This window comes from Megalops cyprinoides, chromosome 9 (genome assembly GCF_013368585.1).
Source record: "Megalops cyprinoides isolate fMegCyp1 chromosome 9, fMegCyp1.pri, whole genome shotgun sequence".
Classification (NCBI taxonomy): domain Eukaryota; kingdom Metazoa; phylum Chordata; class Actinopteri; order Elopiformes; family Megalopidae; genus Megalops; species Megalops cyprinoides.
The window spans coordinates 30,810,760-30,832,966 of record NC_050591.1 but is presented as its reverse complement, the minus strand read 5'-3'; the positions used below and the strand labels follow the sequence as shown (position 1 = coordinate 30,832,966).

The 22,207-nt window shown below is 37.7% G+C and overlaps 4 protein-coding genes across 4 annotated transcripts; all 4 read left to right on the top strand.

Annotated features, from left to right (window-relative positions):
• The first annotated feature begins 1,113 nt into the window (after positions 1 to 1,113).
• On the top strand, positions 1,114 to 2,106 carry LOC118783750 (olfactory receptor 52Z1-like). Its single transcript, XM_036537705.1, has one exon. It carries the CDS (start codon positions 1,132 to 1,134, stop codon positions 2,104 to 2,106), a length of 975 nt encoding a protein of 324 aa, XP_036393598.1. The 5' UTR covers positions 1,114 to 1,131.
• A 2,174-nt stretch (positions 2,107 to 4,280) lies between these two features.
• On the top strand, positions 4,281 to 6,728 carry LOC118783749 (olfactory receptor 52E4-like). Its single transcript, XM_036537703.1, has 3 exons — positions 4,281 to 5,267; positions 6,092 to 6,122; positions 6,718 to 6,728. Exons 1-3 carry the CDS (start codon positions 4,311 to 4,313, stop codon positions 6,726 to 6,728), a joined length of 999 nt encoding a protein of 332 aa, XP_036393596.1. The 5' UTR covers positions 4,281 to 4,310.
• A 1,983-nt stretch (positions 6,729 to 8,711) lies between these two features.
• On the top strand, positions 8,712 to 9,710 carry LOC118783748 (olfactory receptor 52E4-like). The gene has a single exon (XM_036537702.1). It carries the CDS (start codon positions 8,742 to 8,744, stop codon positions 9,708 to 9,710), a length of 969 nt encoding a protein of 322 aa, XP_036393595.1. The 5' UTR covers positions 8,712 to 8,741.
• An 8,840-nt stretch (positions 9,711 to 18,550) lies between these two features.
• On the top strand, positions 18,551 to 19,540 carry LOC118783747 (olfactory receptor 6N1-like). Its single transcript, XM_036537701.1, has one exon. The coding sequence runs from the start codon at positions 18,551 to 18,553 to the stop codon at positions 19,538 to 19,540; it is 990 nt and encodes a 329-aa protein (XP_036393594.1).
• The last annotated feature ends 2,667 nt before the right edge of the window (positions 19,541 to 22,207 follow it).

The following is a 22,207-nucleotide window of genomic DNA, read 5'->3' as shown; positions in this document are numbered from 1 at the left end:
CATCTTGATATGCAGAAAATTGAGTGAATTTTTTTTCCTTTGTTGCATAGGTAGTTTTTCTTGGTGGGTACATAACTTTTCTCTTCTTTATTAATGATAAATCAGGTATTATTCATGCTTATGTGATATTACCATCATTTATCATTGTTGTTCGTAAGATACTGCTGATGTGGAAAGATTTTAGATTCAGCCAGAATGAGTGGATTGTGGATGAGAAAGGTCACCATATCAACAAAAGCTGAACCAGGAATATCGTTTTTAGACCAAAACTGAATTAGCAAGTCTTGACCTAAGAGTTCAGGAACTGGGGAACATAACTTAAAACTGAGAAAATATGCAGATATCACCACTAATTCATCAGTTTTTGGTTGAATAGATTGTGCCAGCAAAGGAAAAGCTAACTGCACTTCAAGGTAAGAGGATCCTGGCCCATTCAGGGCCTTAAATATTGTGAACGTTTCCTGTAATTAAGACAATGTTTTATGGCCAGGTAATGCAGCCATCTTAAGAATCATTATGTATCCAGGCTTGCATTCTTGAATTAGTGTCTGGCAGCAACAGGTTAAAAAATGTAAAGCATGAAATGGAAGAATAAATGAATAAAAAATACCATTTTTAGTTTGCAAAGCATCACACAAATCTCACTGACTACACATTTTCAAGATGACTGTTCATCTGAAACAACACTCCATGGATGCATTGTTGAGATAACATTGCATGAATGCATTGCATGCATTGTTGTAACATTACAGTTGTAGAGCAGTACATGTCAACCAGCCTTATTCACATGAGGATTTTGGATTGTGTCCCCTTCTCTCCAGCATTGGTATCAGGACATTGATGCCATTGTGATATGATGTATTGTCTACTATGTCATTTTTGTCATCACAGAATAAATTACTAAAATGTGTATTGTTCTCATCAAGGTGATCATTACATCCTTAGCAGGGCCAGGGACATGCTTCTATAAATCGCTTATTAATGAGATGAAGGTAAATACTGATTTATATCACTCAATAGTGGGAAATTGCATGTGTATACCCACATTTTCGGGATTAACAGTCTTGAGGAATTTGATGAGTTTTATGCTTGCATGCACAGGTCAAGAAAAAGCAAGAGAAGAAATCTGCCATGGACTCCCTAAATTCAACACACTCTGTTCCTTCTATTGTGCATCCTCCATTCTTTTTCATCAATGGCTTCTATAATATACTTCATGTCAAATACTACTATATTTTCTTACTCTTTGTGTTTGTGGTCACTGTGTTAGGGAACTCCTTCGTCATGTTTATCATATGCACAGAGCGCAGTTTTCACACACCAAAGTATCTTGCTCTTTTTAATTTAGCTGTAGCTGACTTGTGTGAAAGTACTGCCCTCATTCCTAATTTAATTAAAACATTTCTTTTTGACTCCCAGTACATCTCCTTTGATGCTTGCATGGCCAATATGTTTTTTGTGTTTTTCTTCAGCTTTATGGAGTCTCTCACTCTTACTGTTCTGTCCTATGACAGATTTGTTGCAATCTGCTTACCACTCAGATACCACACCATTATCACTTCCAGAAAAATGGCTGTGATGATAATAGGTTTATGGACATACAATTCAGCATTGCTTATTCCAACAATAGCTTTGATTACCAGGCTGTCCTTCTGTAAATCCATTGTGGTAGATAGCTATTTTTGTGATCATGGGCCCATATTTAGACTGGCTTGCAATAACAATTATCCCAATTATGTCATGGCACATGTGAATACAATTTTCTCTCTATATATACCATTTGTTTTGATTCTGTTATCTTATGTGTTTATCACACGTGCGCTGTTTAAAATTGCAACATGGGAAGGACGATTAAAAGCTTTGAAGACCTGTTCATCCCACCTAATACTGGTGGCTGTATATTATCTCCCAATAATAGGCACCTACATTGCTGCACTAACATTTACCCTGCATCCTAATGCCAGGATAATAAACACATCACTCTCCTATGCCATTCCACCAATGCTGAATCCAATTATTTATGTTCTGAATACTGCAGAGATCAAGGAATGCACAAAAAAACTTTTCAAAAGGAATAAGGTCACTGCAACTGAAACAATCAAATAAAGAAATTAACCTAGATGAAATGTTTCTGTAAATACCTTGCTGTTTAAATGAATAAAAGGTACTAATGAAAGCTGTGAGATTTTCCCTGGATAAGATTGTCTCCAAAGCAAGTACTTATTTCACAGACTGAATACAGAAATACCAGTGATGTGTGAACAGTATGTTTTGCGTTACAGTAAATTAAAAATTTTATGAAATTGATTGTGTCTTAAATATACTGCAAATGCTTTCATCTGTGGTCATGTGTGCTCTCTTTCAATTGATGAATAACACTTTGCTGCACTTCCTTTGACAAAACGGTAATAATAACCATTTAACTTTCAGGAAAATGACTATAAACAGCTGCTACTTGTTATAATGCTGCATGATAGACGGTGGGTTTTTCCCCCACACATATGGAAAGTTTCTTTCTGAAAATGTCATGTAAATTCTGGTAAATAGTGTTTAAGTTCAGGCAAATATGAGCAGTAAAAACAGGGTCTGGCATTAAGAAGGCCCTAATGCCCGTGCCACTGTTAAATACTTTATCCCCATTGTTAGTGTAATTGCTATGAACATGCACATTGCACATAGTGCTTACAATTGTTAAATCAAATCCAGTTGTGGCTTGTGCAGTTACAAATTTACAGCCATTTCAGCGTATTTTTTGCCAAGATTTCACACACCACCTCTAGCCATTACAAATAAACAATTCCAACCACAGTTGCAGAAATTTTCATTAATTTTCATCATTTCATCTGCATTAACACAAAGAATAGTTCAGGAGAATATGCCCTGTAGATTCACTTTGCATAATCATTTCCCCAGGTTTATTACCATGTCACGTGTACAGAGAACCTGAGAGCAGGATATAAAAAGCTGTTTCTGTATAAACACTCTCATAGTGACCCATATTGGGGAAGACACCGGTGCAAAAGGAGGGTAGGCTGTTGTTGGTTGCATCTGTATTTTCAGACTAACATACGATTCTCGTGAAGACTGAAGCACAGAAAACTGATTTGATTCTTTGCAATAGGTATTTTCTCTTGGTGGGTACATAATATATCATTAGTAGGAAACGTTAAGTATTATTAATACTTATGTGGGTAATTGCAACAATATGTCGCTTTTTGGTCATAGAAGCTGTACCAGAAAATATAGAACTAACAGCTCTTCAAGGTAAGAAGATCCTAGCTCATTCAGGGTCGAGCAGTTTGTAAATGTTGTCCTTTAATCAAGACGATGTTTAATGGCCAGCCAATGCAGCAATCTTAAGAGCCATTATATATCCAGTCATGCATGTGTGAATTAGTGTCTGAAAGCAGTAGGTTAAAATATGAAATTTTCTAGGTTTATCCAGTAAATAAAAAATTCAAAAATGACTTTAATCCAGGTGGGACATTAGAAAGTAACGAACACGCACCTATGCTTTTTTCATGCCAAGACATAGGTAGCACAGCCAGTGAAACATAATACCAATAATGCAGATTAACACATGGCTATGTCTTATCTTGAATTAAAGTGGAAAGCATGCAATGGAAGAAAAAAACAGAAATGTGATCTAAAATATGACATTTCATATTGATTAAACATTTGTAAGATGGCTGGTCATTTGAAACAACACTTTATAGATGCACTGGTAGGTAATGCTCACACTCACCGGTCGGGGAGTGTTGTTAGCCTGGTCTGACACTGTTGCTTGTTTAAACTGAATGGATACACTTATGTTCTATTGTGCTGGAAGTTGCTCTGGATAAGAGCATCTGCTGAATGCATGTAATGTGATGTAATAATAGATATCATCATGGCTATAGAGCAGAACATGTCAGCCATCAAAATGTTCATTACAGTTTTGGATTGCTTTGTGCCCCCTTCACTCCAGAGTTGTTAGTAGGACATTGTTACCACTGCTATGTCATGTATTGTTGACTATGTCATAATTATTACCAAAATCATGGAACAATATCCTGGAATACAGTACCAAGGTCAGTGTCAGTACCATCAATGTCATTTTTATTATGACCTTGGCAAGGCCAGGGACATGTTTCTGTGAATTTCTTGTTAATAAGGTGATGGGAAATAATGATTTCAATCACTGAATAGTAGGCAGTCATATGCATGTATCGCCTGTTTCAGAATAGATCAGCCAACAACAGTCTATAGTAATTTGACAAGTTTCATACTTGCATTTACAGATCAAGGAAAAGGAAGAGAAGAAGTCTGCCATGGACTCCCTAAATTCAACTCTCTCTGTTCCTTCTATTGTGCGTCCTCCATTCTTTTTCATCAATGGCTTCTACAATATACCTCATGTCAAATACTACTATATTTTCTTGTGCTTTGTGTTTGTGGTCACTGTGTTAGGGAACTCCTTTGTCATGTTTATTATATGCACAGAGCGCAGTTTTCACACCCCAAAGTATATCACCATGCTTAATTTAGCTATTGCTGACTTGTGTGAAAGCACTGCTCTCATTCCTAACTTAATTAAAACATTTCTTTTTGACTCCCAGTACATCTCCTTTGATGCTTGCATGGCCAATATGTTTTTTGTGTTTTTGTTTAGCAGTATGCAGTCTGCCACTCTTACTGTTATGGCCTATGACAGATTTGTAGCCATATGCTTACCACTTAGATACAACACCATTAACACTAACACAACGATGGCCGTGATATTAATAACTGTATGGACATATACTTCAGTATTTATGATTTTGACAATAGCTTTAATAACCAGATTGTCCTTCTGTAGATCCATTGTGGTAGATAGCTATTTTTGTGATCATGGGCCCATATTTAGACTGGCTTGCAATAGCTATTATCCAAATTATGTTATGGTTTATATTAATATAGTGTCCTTTCTTTATATACCATTAATTATCATTGTGTTATCTTACATGTTTATCACACGTGCGCTGTTTAAAATTGCATCATGGGAAGGACGATTAAAAGCTTTGAAGACCTGTTCCTCCCACCTAATGCTGGTGGCTATATTTTATTTCCCAATAATAGGCACCTACATTGCTGCACTCTATTTTAGCCTTCATCCTAACGTCAGGATAATAAACACATCACTCTCCTATGCCATTCCACCAATGATGAATCCAATTATTTATGTGCTGAATACTGAGGAGATCAAGGAATGCACAAAAAAACTTTTCAAATTGAAAAAGGTTGCTGCAGCTGAAACATTCAAATAAAGAAATGAATCTAAATGAAAAAGACTCCACTGTTGGTACCATGAGCAACATACTTATCTTGCATTGTCTCCAGCTGTATCAGTTAAAAATAGGTAAAAATGAAATGTGATTTGCCCTGTAAAATACTGTAAAGTAACCACTTGCTTTGGACAAAACCACACTGAAAACAGAAGAACAAGCAATGTGTGAACAGTATGTTTTGTGTAACAATAACTTTCACATTCATGAGATTAATCATGTCTAAAATATAATGTGAATGCTTTAATCTGTGGCCATTTGTGTTTTTTTTTCTATTGATGAATAATGTAGTAGCTGCACTTCAATTCACTTGACAAAATGGTAACGATAATGATTTAACTTTTAAGAAAGTAACTACCAACAGCTGCTGCTTGTTATAATGCTGCTTTACAATGTGACATGAAATTGTTGCTTCTCACACATATGAGGAGTTTCTATATGAATATTTTATATAAATTCTGGTAAATAATGTTTAATATCAGGCAAATATATTCAGTGAAAAGAGGGCCTCATGTCATACATCCCTAATACCTTTGCCTATGTTATACATCTTACTCCCATTGTTACAGCCTAACTGCTGCGAACATGCACATTGCATTTGTTTATTATAATAATACATACTGTGGTTACTATTTAGGTAGGGACCCGTACAGGGCAAATACACAGGTATTCAGGACAATTAATGTAAATTCAGAGCAAAAATTATCCTGTGCCATTTGTGAAGTAGTGGAAGCTTGAGGTTTAATCACCTGTGGCACTCGTCACTTTTGACAGCAACACTATTGAAGGTCAAAGAGCAGAGTCTGCTCTCTGTGATTGGTAATATACCATTTGTAATGTACTTCCAAACTTACCCTTCTCACTGCATGTATATATTTTAGAGTGACAATTGTCATTCTATAGTTCAGCTATAGTTATATATAAATATAATATGGGGAACTTTTAGCAAGAGAGTGTGCGCTAGTGTTAGTGAACTGTGCTGTTGAATCAGTTGAAAAGTGAATAGAAAGTAGCTCACCACATCACCAACAAAATCACCAAACTCAAAACTGGAAAGGAAGCAGAAGCTACTTTCTATTACAGGGGCTGCAAGAGGTGCAGCAGCTAATATGGCAACGAGTGCACCACTACTTGTCAATATCCCATTGACTTTAATCAAGAAAGTGATTGTGTTTTCTTATAATCTAATACATTCACTTTGGTATTTTCTGCCTGGTTGTATTAACAAAAAATATACCATAAAAGTATGGGACATGTGTCTTTTGTCTTGAGGGGACTCCGAAGTGAAGTATGAACAATGTTGATTTCCATTTTTTAGTCTGAAATACACGACCCTGATTGGCTGAGAACACAAAACGTGATGGGTAAATAACCATTGAAGTTTTAAGCAAATCTCAATGGGCCTGTTCCCCAGGCCCAGATTAAGCCTACTCATAGTCTATAAATAAATCTGAACAGAGATTTCTATTCAGGGTGATTTTCAGTCCAGGATTAGGTTTAGACTTGGTCTGGAACCAGTATGGCCTAGTGTGGTTTTGTGTAGTGCGTCAAGCTCCTACTTTCTAGAAAATCACAACACAAACGCAGTCATGGGATAAGTGTATGTCCAACAGGATTTTAAGGTCTACATGACGGCATCAACAACGTATTGTGGAATTATTTTGTTGCTGGTACAAAGCCACAAAAGTCTTCAATAATATTTAATGCAAGTCTGTCTGGATGTAGACATTGTGCTGAAGCAGTAAAAAATTATACATAATGCTTGGATGCATAGCAAGAAGGTTTGATTAGAAATCTAAGGAGGTCATTTCATTGTCATTCAATAGCTTCACAAATGACCACATTCGGAGTACTGTGTCTAGTTCTGGACAGCAAACTATAACCTTCCAAAAGCTTTCAAAAATGGACAGAGAAGGGCAACAAGACTAGCTTATCAATCATATAGGTTATGAAGAGAGACTCATAGCACTTATCTGTTTAGTCTAGAAGGAAAGGATGAATAAAGTGGGTATAAACTATTTTAAGATTTGTTCTGTTAGCAGAACAAAAGTCCCTCTTCGAACTTGATGTCAACGGAGATGAATTTTTCCATGATGACAAACAGGGCCAATGTTTTGGTTGCAACTGCTTGCAGTTGGCTTTTGGTACCATGAGCTCTGCAAAGGTGGTTAACCTGATACGGGCGGCAATGTAGTGTAGTGGTTTAGGAGCAGGGCTCGTGATGCAAGTCACTCTGGATAAAAGCATCTGCTAAATGCCAAAAATGTAATGTAATGATACCAGCCACAACATGGAATTTTGTTTTTGGCCCAGGACAGGGTAGAAAGAGGTTCGATATTGTTATTGCAATATTTTAAGATAAGGTTTGGATATTATAGAAAAATATACCAATTGAAACCCATACATCTACACCAATAAATGAATCACACAAAATGAATGGAGGATGGAGGAGGGTTATTCCATTTTCATGTTGTTTTTTCCTGCATTAACACAAAAGAAAAGTTCAATAGCATTTGCCCTGTAGATTTACTTTGCATAATCATTTCCCCAGGTTTATTACCATGTCACGTGTACAGAGAACCTGAGAGCAGGATATAAAAAGCTGTTTCTGTATAAACACTCTCATAGTGACCCATATGGGGGAAGACACTGGTGCAAAAGGAGAGTAGGCTGTTGTTGGTTGCATCTGTATTTCCAGACTAACGGCATACAGTTCTCGAAGACTGAAGCACAGAAAATTGATTTGATTCTTTGCAATAGGTATTTTGTCTTGGTGGGTACATAACGTTTCATACTAATGATATATGAAGTATTATTAATGCTTATGTGATATTACCATTATTTATCATTGGTGTTAGTAATGATGGGCACTGGTGTAAGAAATGCTGACAAGGAAAGTTTTAAAAAGGTCACCATATCAAAACAAAGCTAAACCATGAACATGTCTATTCAAAACAGACATTGGATGACTTCGATGTCAAACTGAGAAGTATAGCATAAATCTCTCTCCTGAGCTGGCTCACTGTGCACTATTAAAATGAAACATACATAATTACATTTAAAAGGTCATTTAAAAGACTTTTAGCTGCATGTTTAAAAAATTCAAAGAGAGATTGAAGGGTTTTACCATTTCTAGTCTGAACTGAGAGAGGGTTCCACAGTTGGGAGCATGAGTAAAACTGAGACAATATGTAGGGGACTACAGTAATCCATCACTTTGTGATCACAGTAACTGTGCCAGAAAATAGAACTAAAAGAACTAACAGCTCTTTAACGTAAGAGGATCCTAGCCCATTCAGGGCCTTGCAGATAATGTGTTCCTGTAATGAATTCATCATTTAATGATGATCAGCCAATGCAGTGATCTTAAGAGCTATAATTTGACATGTTTCATATTTGGATGTACAGGTCAAGGAAAAGCAAGAGAAGAAATCTGCCATGAACTCCCTAAATTCAACACACTTTGTTCCTTCTATTGTACATCCTCCATTCTTTTTCATCAATGGCTTTTATAATGTACCTCATGTCAAATACTACTATATTTTCTTGTGCTTTGTGTTTGTGGTCACTGTGTTAGGGAACTCCTTTGTCATGTTTATTATATGCATAGAGCGCAGTTTTCACACCCCAAAGTATATCACTCTCTTTAATTTAGCTGTAGCTGACTTGTGTGAAAGCACTGCTCTCATTCCTAACTTAATTGCAACATTTCTTTTTGACTCCCAGTACATCTCCTTTGATGCTTGCTTAGCCAATATGTTTTTTGTGTTTTTCTTCAGCAGTATGCAGTCTCTCATTCTTACTGTTATGGCCTATGACAGATTTGTTGCCATATGCTTACCACTGAGATACCACACCATTGTCACTAATACAACAATGGCTGTGATGTTAATAATTATATGGACATATGTGTTGGTCATTATTCTTTCAACTGTTGCTTTGATAACCAGACTGTCCTTCTGTAGATCCATCGTGGTAGATAGCTATTTCTGTGATCATGGGCCCATATATAGATTAGCTTGCAATGACAATTTGACCAATCAAGTTATGGCAAATGTGAATATAGCATTATTTCTTTATATACCATTGATTATAATTATGTTATCTTATATGTTTATTAGTTGTGCTCTATTTAAAATTGCAACATGGGAAGGACGATTAAAAGCTTTGAAGACCTGCTCATCCCACCTAATATTGGTGGCTATATTTTATTTCCCAATAATAGGCACCTACATTGCTGCAGTCTTTTTTAGCCTTCATCCTAATGCCAGGATAATAAACACATCACTCTCCTATGCCATTCCACCGATGATGAATCCAATTATTTATGTGCTGAATACAGAGGAGATCAAGGAATGCACAAAAAAACTTTTCAAACTGAAAAAGGTCACTGCAACTGAAACATGAAAAATAGGTAAAACAAGGCTTTGTGATTTGCCCTTGTAGAACACTGTCTCCGAAGGAAATAGTTATTGTGAAATGGATGCTTTGTGTAACAGTAAATTTCACAATCATGAAATTAATTGTTTAAAATATGTGAATGCTTTAATCTGTGGCAATTGGTGTTTTTTTTTCTGTTCATGAATAATTTAGCAGCTGCACTTCAATTCACTTGACAAAGTGGTAATAATAATGATTTAACTTAAGACAGTAACTACCAACAGCTGCTCCTTGTTATAATTCTACTTTACAATGTGACATGAAATTGTTGCTTCTCACACATATGAAGAGTTTCTGCATGAATATTTCACATAAATTCTAGAAACAGGCAAATACATACAGTGAAAAGAGGGCCTCACATTATAGATGCCCTAATGCCTGTGTGACTGTTACAGACTTTATCCTCATTGTTACAGCGTAACTGCGATGACCATGCATGTTGTTACGTAGTGCTTACAATTGTTAAATCCATCTCCGGCTTGTTCAGTTACACTTCTGCAAAAACTATTAAGTCTGTGCATACTGTAGTTACTATCTAGATGCAGGTACAGGGTAAATATGCTGGCATTCAGGACAATTAATGTAAATTCAGTGCAAAAAATATCTCTGTGCGGTTTGTGAAGTAGTAAAAATATGAGTGTGTAAACATCAGTGTCACTCTTAACTTTTTGATAGCAACACCATTGAAGGCCAAAAAGTAGAGTCTCATGTCTATAATCATGAACTCTGACTCACTTGCAATGTACCTCCAAATACATATCCGTTTGTCTATCTGTTATTGAGTGATGATTGTCACAGTATAGTTTAACCTGGAGCTAGCCTTGTATTCAATCTGGTAAAATTCAGTATCAAACATTTCAGCCATTTCCCCATATTTTTGCAGAGATATTACACAACAGCTTTGTCCATGACAAGCAGCAAATTGTGACCCCGGTTGTAAAAAATCTGTGCTCTAGTTTTGGTAAACAAGATTACATTAATGACTCAGCATTTTCATCTGTGTAAATTATGCAGTTTACTCTTACAATTTCAACTGGTTTGTAACCATGAACAGTACCAGTGCTTTTTCCTAACTCAATAAGTGTAGTTGTCGGAGATTTTATTAAAATTAATAAAATGTTTGCAATTATGGCGAGAAAGGGGAATCAAAGGATTAGGAGAGCTATATGATGCTCATATTAACAGGAATTTAATCTCCCACAAAACCAGTTCTGGAGGGACACGCAAATCAAGAGCCTATTAAAATCTACCTTTGGCCCAAATGTCCCTTGTCCTCAACCAGAAATCTCCAAACAGGTACTCTCTCCCTTTGTCCTGGGACATTAGGCTTCAAATTGTAACGTCATCTGTTCATATGACACTGTGGACACAATCAGCTACAATCACCTGCTCCAGTCCACAGTGGACAGGTTCTCTCAGTGGTGTAAACTGAAATATCTTGATCTACGCACAAGCAAAACAAATAATCCTGTTGTGGATTATAGGAGAACCCCATATCGGGCCTAAAACTAAGCACTGAAATTATTAAGCGGGTTCAGCAATACAGATATCTGAGCACAAAGATGGATTAAAATCTTAATTTTGGGGCCGACTGAAGGAATACTGGCCAAATTTAATGAAACATAACTGACTGAATGACATCACAATACATTAAATTAATTAAGCAGACTGTCTTATCCAGAGTGACTTCTAGCACAAGTGAATGCAGCCAACTAAAATGAGCAACAGTGTCAGACCAGGCTAACAACACTCCGAGACCAGTAAATGTGACCACAACACCATTCAAACACTTGCCAAAAATTATCTTGTGCTAACCTGAAGCTAGACAGCCTAGATAACTCAGGGATGTAAAATCACAACCAAACAGATGTCACTACCACATATTACACAGTCACTCGATCACAGTATTCATAACAAATCGTTTCTCTTGTAAACTGGGAAAGCTAAATATCACCCAGTCAGTTTTACTTGCTGACATTTAGCCTTTACTTTTGTCAATGTTTTACTGAGTCAGTTTTATCTTTTAGCATTGTTGCATAGTTTGGTTTGGCCACAGTTAATAAAAGCCTCCTGGAAAAAGGCTGTCTCAAATCAGTGGCAAAATCATTGGTCAGAAACAGAAAAGCTGAAAAGATATCATGCAAGGAGAGAGGCTATTATGCCCCCCCCCCCCCCCCAAAAAAGCCCCCATAGCCACTATGAACTGTCACAGTTTATAGATTAAGATCCCCTCTTTAACAGAAAGAGAGCTCATTCTAGTTTCATTCCATAAAAAATACAATTTTTAAACAAGGCCCTGATATGGACTCTGAGAACCTGAACTCTGAAAATGTATATATCCTCAAGATGCACCACAACAATCCAGCTTTATTAGTCTCAAAAAGTCTTATGATTCTCAGATATGCTATCATTAGTATCATTATGTCTAAACAGATAATGTTGGTTAATACTGTCCATTTAATGCACAAACCATTATCTGTTTAATTCATTTTAGCTTGAGTCCACCATTAGTTTGTTTGTGTGCATCAAGCAAATGTCATCACCCTGAATTGTCCAAGGAGTATGTGTCCCTTTGCAGTGAATTTACAGTTTATTTCAGTTCAGTTGCATAGAGACACCTGTGATAATGATGTACTCACATCGCTCATCATTCTCTGGCTCAGGTGTGAAGCTCTTAATTGAGAGGTGCTACTGAAGGCTTGCTTTACTCTAAGGAGATACTCTCTTTAAGTAATTAGACCACTGACAATAACACCGCTCTTGCATGCGCTTGTTACTGTAAACATGAAATCAAGACACTCAAAACACACAAGTTAACTTCGGAGCTCTGAAGGCGGGTGTCCAGTGGCTTTTGTGTGAGTCATTGACAGCTCAGCCCGGGAGAAGTAAAATTGTGTATTATATCAGAATATTTACACAAAAGGTGTAGATTCATGTGTACATTCATGTATTAAACGATAAGTAACAATTTTGGAGACAGACGCAAAATGTGATATTCCTGTGGAAGCAGAGAGGAGATGGAAACATGTAAAGGAAATGTTCCATGTCATACTACTGAAATTAGGATAAGCTATGACACCAGTAGTAGCAGTGGCGGGTAGTACTAGCCCATTTATTATTAATAATAATAATAATAATAATAATAATAATAATAATAATAATAATATTATTATTAGTATTATTATTATTATTATTATTAATAGTAGTAGTAGTATAACTATGTATATAGCCCTTTTGAACCACTGTGTTGAAAGTGCTAAGCACTACAATATTTCCTGTCGAGGCTCCAACACTGTTCTGTCAAAATGTCTCTGTATAGTTTCAACAAATTTGGTTCATGTAGCTTTCATCCAAGAAATACATATTCAATGCTGACAAAAATATTTTGAAGCAGTAACATCAAATTCAGTCCATGCAAACAGAGGCTTTACAAAAATACTCCACAGTCACAGGTTTAAAATGCCAGGCTCCCTCGGAAACACTGGCATTGGAAAGTTAGACCTGCTTCTACAACACAAATCCCTCCAGTAACTTACAAATAGATTCACCAGTGGCCTCAGAGCTGAACCCATTCCCATCAGTGTCCTTCTGCACTATTAATTCAATAATATGCTGTTAATTTAATAATGGCTCGCTGCTGTGCTCAAGGGATAAAACCATGAGAGAGTGCACATGCACAACTACAGCAACTGCATATTCATCCTAACTGAAATTAAGCCCATTAATATTTTAAAAATTCACATATTCATCCACAGGGGAAGGGCAAGTGGCTTTGGTAAAATAAATCTCTACATTATTGACAGTGCTAATAATTTTATTATACAGTATGAATATTTTATCTACTGTTCTTTAGTGCAAGTTGTTATTCTAGAATTATTGTAATTACTGAAAGTTTAAGTGAAAGTTTGCCTGTATAACAGGCCTTTCTTTAAGTAAGTGGCTCAGTTGGCCTTTGCTTCTCTTCCCAGATGGTTTAGCTGTTTCCACAACTCCTAACTAGTGCACTAAGTGCATCTTATTCAGTTTACCATCTGTGTGTGGTAGCCGCCAAACTGATGATGTAACAGTAGGTGGACAGAGATGGTGATCTTCAGCATGTGTGTTGTCAGTCTGGGAGCTTTGGCATTTCACAAAGCCTACCTACCCAACACTGCCAGGATGCAGGCAACAATGTCACAATGCTTTGGGTATCCATTCATAATCAGCTAAAGACAGTGCAGACTCAGGTCAGCATTGTCTGGGCTCTAGGACTCACCTGCCACTCAGAGTGCCTTTTCCCGAAAGATTTGGGAGACTTTCTTTCCTTTCTGAGATAATGAGTCGCGTCTCAGTCCTTCAGGCTTAGACAGTGAAGTAAGCCTTCTTTTCAGCATCCTCATGAAATTCTCCCTCATGACAGAGAAGGGCATGATGTCACCATGGCCTAGAGGTTAACAGAAATGAGGTCTTTTTGTTTTGTCAGTACTGTGCAAGATCTGCTAAAGTTTTAGCCTTGCAAGCATATAACATGTATTAATAATCACACTTTCCTGGTAATCTAAAAAATAATAATAATCAGCTTATTTCTACAGAGTTGTATAAAAATTAAACTCTCCATTTTCATGGAAAAGGGAGCTTTTGTTTGCCAACACTGGATCAGCACTTGCTTCCTAATTAAATTTGCTACTGATGGTGGTACCAAGCCATTTGTATTTTTTGCATGTTCAACAGTATGTATTTGTGTAAGAGATAGGACGCTCTAAACAATGCCTATATTTATAAGCCCTACATATTGTTGTAACAACTTGTACAGCTTGACAGTTACAGGAGCAAAAGAAGCATGGTCACAAATGTTACATCTGCTGTGTTGCCCTGGTATTCAAGTCTATCCTATAAGCAAATGCTGCAATGTCATGTTTACATTAAATAATGGAAACATAATGTTGAATGTGAATGCACAGCACACAAGTTTTTTGAAATTTCAAAGGCCTCTAGTATAACACGTTCATTTTAGTGCTTTGTGACAGTAAAAGGTTTATTCAAATCATTCTTTCCATTAAAAAAAAAACATCCCTGTATAAGGGCCAGTGCTGACACTGAGACAGGCATGCTGTTGAATTACATCAGAAAATAAAATCTAAATGAGACGTTTCTCCTGTGAAACGTCAGGAGTGTCCTTTGCCATGCCCAATTCTCCAGCTCAGGTGTGCGCCTCCTAATTTAGCACCGTTAATGATGTGCTGAAGGTTTACAGGTGGCTCTGAGGAGACAGATGGGGCAATTACCTGTGAGAATAACACTGTTCATCTGCTCCCTGCTGTAGACGTGCGACAGTCTAGAGAGGACATGACACCATTACAGCTTCACGTCAAGCAGCTAAGGTTTTTTTTTTTTTTTTAAATGCTACTTCTCACAAGACAAACAAATAAAGGGGAACCAATTAGCAAACAATCTTTTTTGCTGAGAGCAACTTATAACAACATTTTTTTGTAGTTAGTAGTCCTGTTTGTGCAACTTTTCATGCCATTTTCCTAGATGCACTGTGTAAGTCTGCTAAATGACAATGTAATGTAATGCACTGTAGTTACTAAGTTTTATATGTTCCTGTGGCCCCTTCAAGTACTTGAAGTGATGACCGCCACTATTGGTGTGGCTTTGTTTCATAGACCTAGGAAAATGTTTCACAAATTGGAAATTCATTTTCAAAGAAATGATAGAATAGGTGTATACTCAAGGCATAATATGACTTCAGCCAGTGAGTAATTATTTATTTACGTAATTGCCTTTACATTTACATTTATTAATTTTGTAGACACTCTTAACCAGAACAATTTCAAAAACAAAGCTATTAAGCGCATATAATGGAGGTAAAAGAAACAACTATTCAAATAAACTGCAGATTACATTTGAATAAGTGTCACGCTAATCTATTTCAGTATGGTGCCAATTATTGTAAGTACTACTACAATCAAAGCATCAACAACAGCTGGTGTCAATCTAGAAATAATTACAGTAATAACTGCGTGCGTCAATGAATGGCCAGTGACTCCACTGTTCTGACCACAGTGGGAGACTCCCTCCACCACAGAGTGGCCAGAACAGACAGGGGGTGTGACCAGGATGTGTGATCCCTCAGGATGGAGGGCAAGGTATCCTGAGGTTACACATCAGAGTGGCCTGACTGGTAAATAAGGCCTGGTGTTTAGCTGTAATTAGTGTAAATTATTGTGTTCAGTCCCAGTTTCTTATGAATAATTCCAGCCACATTCAATATCATCATATTATAGAGGTACCTCAGTACTTGTTGGACACTAAATAAAAAGAATACTTATTTGCCATAATGTTATATTTGGTTTTCTTTGACAAATCCATTCCAAATTCCATTATTGATGCATTGCCATGGGAGAAACAGAAATTAAAAAAAAACAAACAATTGGATTTTTCTCCTTTTCCACCCCAACAGAAAGCAGTTAGTGAGTAACATTCACTCCTGCACTCCAGTAAAATCTTAGTTTCTCAGCCAGTGTTCAGACTTCATCACAGGACTGAAACAGCTGAAGTCTACTTTGTCCACTCCTCTTCATTGACAATGGTTATGCTTCCATACTTGTGCTCTTAAGACTTAAGCACACCATTTGACAGTATTAATCATCCATTCCTCATACATAGACTTGAAAACCTTGTTGGGCCCAGCAGATCTCATGATTCCTACCAATGAAATCAATATCAATCTGGCCATATTAACAATGACTTCTAAATACATTACATTACTGTCATTTAGCAGATGCTCTTATCCAGAGCAACTTACATAGGTTACAGTTTCAAATATTATCTGTTTATACAGCTGGATATTTACTGAGGCAATTCTGGGTTAAGTACCTTGCCCAAGGGTACAACAGCAGTGCCCTAGCGAAGAATCAAACCAGCAACCTTTTGGTTACAAGTCCTGCTCCTTTACCACTATGCCACACTGTCACCCACTGGCTGCATTGTCTCTTACTCAAGGGTAAGAGATGGAATACTGCCTCCCTATATGCACTACTATGTTATTCGTGAAAATGGAATTAACTTACACTTCTACACAGATGATACAAAATGTGCATATCAAACCCAACCCATGAGCTGTGCAACTCTCTCTCAAGGTAGCCTTACTCTGTTGAGCTCCTCTTTTATGGAACAGTGTACCTGCTCATGTCTGGGATGCAGACACTTTCTCAGTCTTCAGGACTAGGCTTAAAACGTACGTTTTAAGCCAATCCTTTTGTTGACAGCTGGTGGGTGGACGACTGGCACAAGCTGTAGTCTCTTGTTAGACTGAGCTGTCAATGCTATTACTGTCATGGCACAGGACCTCCATATTAAACAGTTCCAGCCGTGATCTGGTGGTGACAGCCTTTGTTCTGTCTTCATGACTATGCCAGCTTTCTGCCTCCCATCCTTTAATTATGCTGCTATAGCCTTACTCTGTCTAGGTTTTCCATATTGCATGCAGGCTACTCATCTCTATTCTCTCACTCATCTAGTTGGGCCTAACTCCTTCCATGTACCTCTGTAATGGCTTCTCTTCTCTCCCCTTCCCACTTTGGAGCACTTCCCAGAGATTCAGTTAAAAGAAACCACCCCAGCTACCCAGCCCAGCTCCAGAAGTTCAACTTTATTAAATACTTTGCCTAAGAGTTCAACAGCAGTGTTCCAGCAGGGAACCAAACCAGCAACCTTTCAGTTATAAGTCCTACCCCTTACCACTGCAACACACTGCTGCCCCTTTTGAGTTGGATGAACAGTGAGCAACTCAAAGTCAATTTTCCCAAAACTGAATTGTACTGAATTACCATGGTGATTGTATCCAAGTCCTTATTAATTGCTGACTGCTTTGGGCTGAGTGAACACATGGCTATTTTCAGCAGTTATGACCTGTTCTCTAACCAGTATAAGTTTAGCTAATTAAATCCCTTCACAGCACCATCTCCTTCATTTGAATTTGTCTGTTCACAATGGTTTTTGACGTCATAGATCAGTCACAAAACACCAAAAGATTTTTTACATAGAGATGGTGAGTGGCAAGTCCTTGAGAAAAATGGGACAACAACAAGAGGGTGGTGATATTTAGCAAGACAAAAATAACCAGGTTCATCAGTATTAGGATTTTGCATTTCATGAAAGCAGTCTGTTTAATGTCACTATTATTATCTCTGAGCCTGTTGTTTTACTTCCATCCTTCCCACTAGGAATTGTCTTGATCATTAAAATTAATCATTGAAATAAGTTTATGCCGATATCATGTGATGCTTACTATTCCCTCATGATATGACTGTATCATGCTTCTATAAAAGCTAGTGGTGAACGGTGACATGAACTTTCCCTTTTTGGCTCGACGTGCTTTTCAATGGTGAGTTTTAAGATCTTTACATTTCAGAGCTCCTGTTTTGAAAAGAAACTTGGTAATATAAATTAGTCATGCTTACTTTTTCCTGTGGTACATGGAAGAGGTGTATTTATTCCTTATCCGTTTGTGTTTCACTGACCATTAGTGCTAGCTGAAAAACCTTAAGTGCTGTAGGACATGTGCCAGCGCTGCAAATTCTCAGTAGTCAGTTCAACACATGAATGATGCAATATGATGAAGGTTTTTTCCTTGTCTTTTAACCTCCTTGTTTGAGTTAATCTTAAAACTCCTGCTAAAATGTTGTGGTCTAATGAAAAATAAATTCAGATTTCTAAATGTCTGCAAAATGAACATTCAAAACATAAGTCTCAATGAGACTGATTTCCACAATGTTATGTTGACTATTGTTTTTGCTCTTTTTTTTTTTTTTGTCTTTTTTATCATGCAACAGGCACACGGACTAACATTCTGGAAGGCAGCTGTCACAAATGAAACACAATATGTACAGGTATCAGAGTTCATCATCACCGGCTTCAGCCATCTTTCCAACCAGATGTTCCTGGGATTCATAATTCTCCTCACCTATTTCCTCATATTACTCGGCAGTGGCACGAATATATGCATCATCGCATCAGACAGACGTCTGCATACACCAATGTACATTTTAATCTGCAACCTGGCCGTAGTGGACATCATGTTCACCACCAGTGCCAGCACAACAATGATTTCAGTTCTGCTTACTGAGGTGAAAACCATCTCTTATTATTCCTGCATCTCACGGATGTATGTGTACCACGTGGGGGACATCAATGGATGCTTTGCACTGTTGTTAATGGCTATTGATCGCATGGTTGCCATCAGTAACCCTTTAAGGTACCACAGCATCCTCACAAACACACGCACGTTTGTGCTAATCTTCCTGTGCTGGTTGTTGGCGACAGCAACAATGGGCGTTTTGGCAGGTGTTGTCGACCGCCTTCCTTTTTGCCAGCCTTTTCTAAGATATGTGTTCTGCGATTACCCCTGTATGGTAAGGGCCGCCTGCGTTGACCCTGAAAGATATTTTCTCATGCCCACAGTGATTGGCATTGCACTGTACGCCATGTTCCCTTGTATTCTTCTAACTTATGCAAAGATCATCTACACAGTTCTGAGGCTGTCAAATGTCAGCAACAAGAAGCAAATGTTCAGCACTTGTACGAGTCACATCATAGTTGTGGCCAGTTACTACGTGCCCAAATTCATAACCACGTTATTAACACGAATTGGTCTTGTGCTGGATCTGTCTCAGCGTAATGCATTGCTGATTGCGGCAACATTGATTCCGTCCCTAATTAACCCTATGGTTTATTGTCTCAGGACAAAAGAAATTAAAAACAGACTGGTGAGCATAGTAAAAACAGTGAGTGTAACACCACTAAAACTAAAATGAGATGCAAACTAAATGCATATTATGGTGCAAATTATACATATACATCTATGTATATGCACACGGTGTGTACTGTATATATTATATAGCGCCTTCAGTATTTATGTGTACCCAACAGGAGCAAAACCTATAATAAAACAAGCAAATGTATGTTTTGGATCATTTTTTATGCTTTAACATTTTAAGAATGCTATACCTTAGTCTGAATATAAATACAGAGAAATTCATATTGTTCTCAAAGATTAATATATCCTCCTGGGGCATGGATTACACTGACAAGATGCCCGTACTGTTTTATGAGGTTCTGGCTGTTATATTTATATCCACACACACACACACACACACACACACACTTACACTTTACAGGAATCAGTTCAATATTTTGCATGTCGTTTGCTTGTACATGACATGACATGACATTGATGTAACAAGAGTGTTTTTTTTTCCCCCCGGGAAAAACACAGAAAGTGCTCCACACAACTCAGAAAGCATCTGCTGCCACAGTTACAAAGGCAGTCTAGCCAAAGACCATCCAGGAGGTGCTATTGGGTAGGGTGGGCAGGCCATCACACCCACGTTCTTCCACATCAGAAAAGGCTAATAAGCACAGCCCAGATGTCACTGTGTCTTGTTAAGCCTAAATGTCATTCCATTATTTTGTATTTTTGTGTTTGTGTTTGTGTTTGTGTGTGTGTGTGTGTGTGTGTGTGGGGGGGTTGGACGGACGGACGGACGGACGGACTCTGTACTGCTGCACACTCAAAGAACCATGTTCTTTTTCTTTTAACCTACATGAAAAAATAATCAAGCTGTTGCATACTTCAGTCATAACATGTTGACAAAGCTCTTTTTAAGAACTGTGTATCATTTTAATGATTGCATGACTCACCTCCTCTGCCTTGCACTTCCCTCCTTCTCTATTGTTACATGGTCAGAGTAGGTGCTTTCACATATCCCTGTGTAGCACTCCGTGGCACAATGCAGCTTATCCTTTCACTGAAAAGGCGGTGCATGAACACAGGTGCCATTGTGGGCCAAACTGGTTTTGGGATGGTTCTAAACATAGAGCTTAAGATTGAGAGTGGAGGCTTGGTCCTTGTTTAGCCTGCAGGATTAATGTATGCAAGCAAAGTGAAACATAGGTTACCTGAACACAATAAAGGGGATAGCTAGAAAAAGCAAACCTCTATCAGGACTCTTGTGATTCCTTTTGCAATACAGTTATTGTGTGCACATTTATATACCATTTCATTTTTGGGGGCATACAGGTGTCATTACAGCATATGTAACAGTACTCTTTTCCTCTCAGCTGTGGCCAGCCTTTATGATCCTTGCCACATATTGTATAGGGGCCAGCAAAAAAAGATTTTTTTGTCAAGACTGTGCCAGTTAGTAGCAAAGACAGCAGTGCCATCCTCTTCTATTGAATTTCAATACATAAATCATGCAGTTAATAAATACATAAAATTACAAATATGGTGTACTGCAGACATTTCTTGTCATTGATTAACAAAATTTTGGGTGAAAGCAGAAAAAAAAAAATTGAGAAATTAAGTTTCAGTTTGAGAGTGTTACATGAGTGCTTCCTTTTTGAAGCCTTTTCCCACATGTAGTATATTCTTCTTTCATATGGAACAGCCTCTACCTACAGCCAGGGTTTTTGGGGCTTTTTTTTTTTTTTTCTTCATTTAGTCCTTGGCAATCAAACATGCCGTAAATTCATAAAGACAGTTCGTTCTGCCTTAGCATGCGTGTAAGTGCACTATACGACTATATACCAAATGCCTGATGTCAGGATGCTTAACTGGAGTTATTCTTCCTATGGCTTTGCGATTGATTACCTGTTGTGATTGATTAATTAATTTCTATGGCAACAGATGTACGTGAAGTACCTCCTTCCCTCCATTCCTTCTTCCCTCCTCCTAACTTCACAGAGAGGTATTGGACACATACTTCACACTACAGAGCCGATCCAGTTCTCTTAATAAATGTGATACTTCTGGTTCAGCTCTAAGGCATCTGTTACTGATGACAGCATGACCTTTGAGCCATAGTTCAATCACAACAGTTACATCTCCAAGGATGTCTGAATTGGCTAAGAATAAAGTATTCAGAACTGAATTAAAAGCATAATGATAAAGGTCACACTTATTTCACATAATGTACATGTTTTATGTAAATGTGTTTTAGCCTTATATAATCTTATTAAACCAAATCAAAAGAAAGGAAAAGAAAATGTTAGTATTAGCCTTAGGGGTATGAATTAATGGGTAATCTGGGGATAATATATATTAGGAGGATTCCGCATCTCTCCACTGGAGCACCCACGAATGGCTCATTAGATGCCTAGGAAGTCCCTTTGTGACATCATGGGGGAGCCGCCCATCTTCCAATCAGTGTGTGCCTCACTTTGGCACACTCTGGCACTTCAAGACTGAAAAGAATCATTGGGCTCATGTTCCAGTGTATCAGAAGATTGCACTCCTCCAGCTCACCGCTCTTGCAGGAGCGTAGAAGATGTGTGAAGACAGATAACTGCAGATCCCAAAATAGGTGAAAAGGACAGAAAAACATTATAAAAAGTATGGAAATGTTTGATGAGCCCCTGTCACTCCCCATGCTAAAGTGATATTTTGGTAACAAAGTGGGATCTATGAGCAGAATTTCCAA

Excerpts from the sequence above, each read along its gene's own strand:
- LOC118783750 (XM_036537705.1), top strand. The coding sequence starts at position 1,132 with ATGGACTCCCTAAATTCAACACACTCTGTTCCTTCTATTGTGCATCCT.
- LOC118783749 (XM_036537703.1), top strand. The coding sequence starts at position 4,311 with ATGGACTCCCTAAATTCAACTCTCTCTGTTCCTTCTATTGTGCGTCCT. Across the intron at positions 5,268-6,091 it reads AATTGAAAAAGGTTGCTGCA|GTCAAAGAGCAGAGTCTGCT; the intron begins GCTGAAACATTC and ends ACACTATTGAAG.
- LOC118783748 (XM_036537702.1), top strand. The coding sequence starts at position 8,742 with ATGAACTCCCTAAATTCAACACACTTTGTTCCTTCTATTGTACATCCT.
- LOC118783747 (XM_036537701.1), top strand. The coding sequence starts at position 18,551 with ATGCAACAGGCACACGGACTAACATTCTGGAAGGCAGCTGTCACAAAT.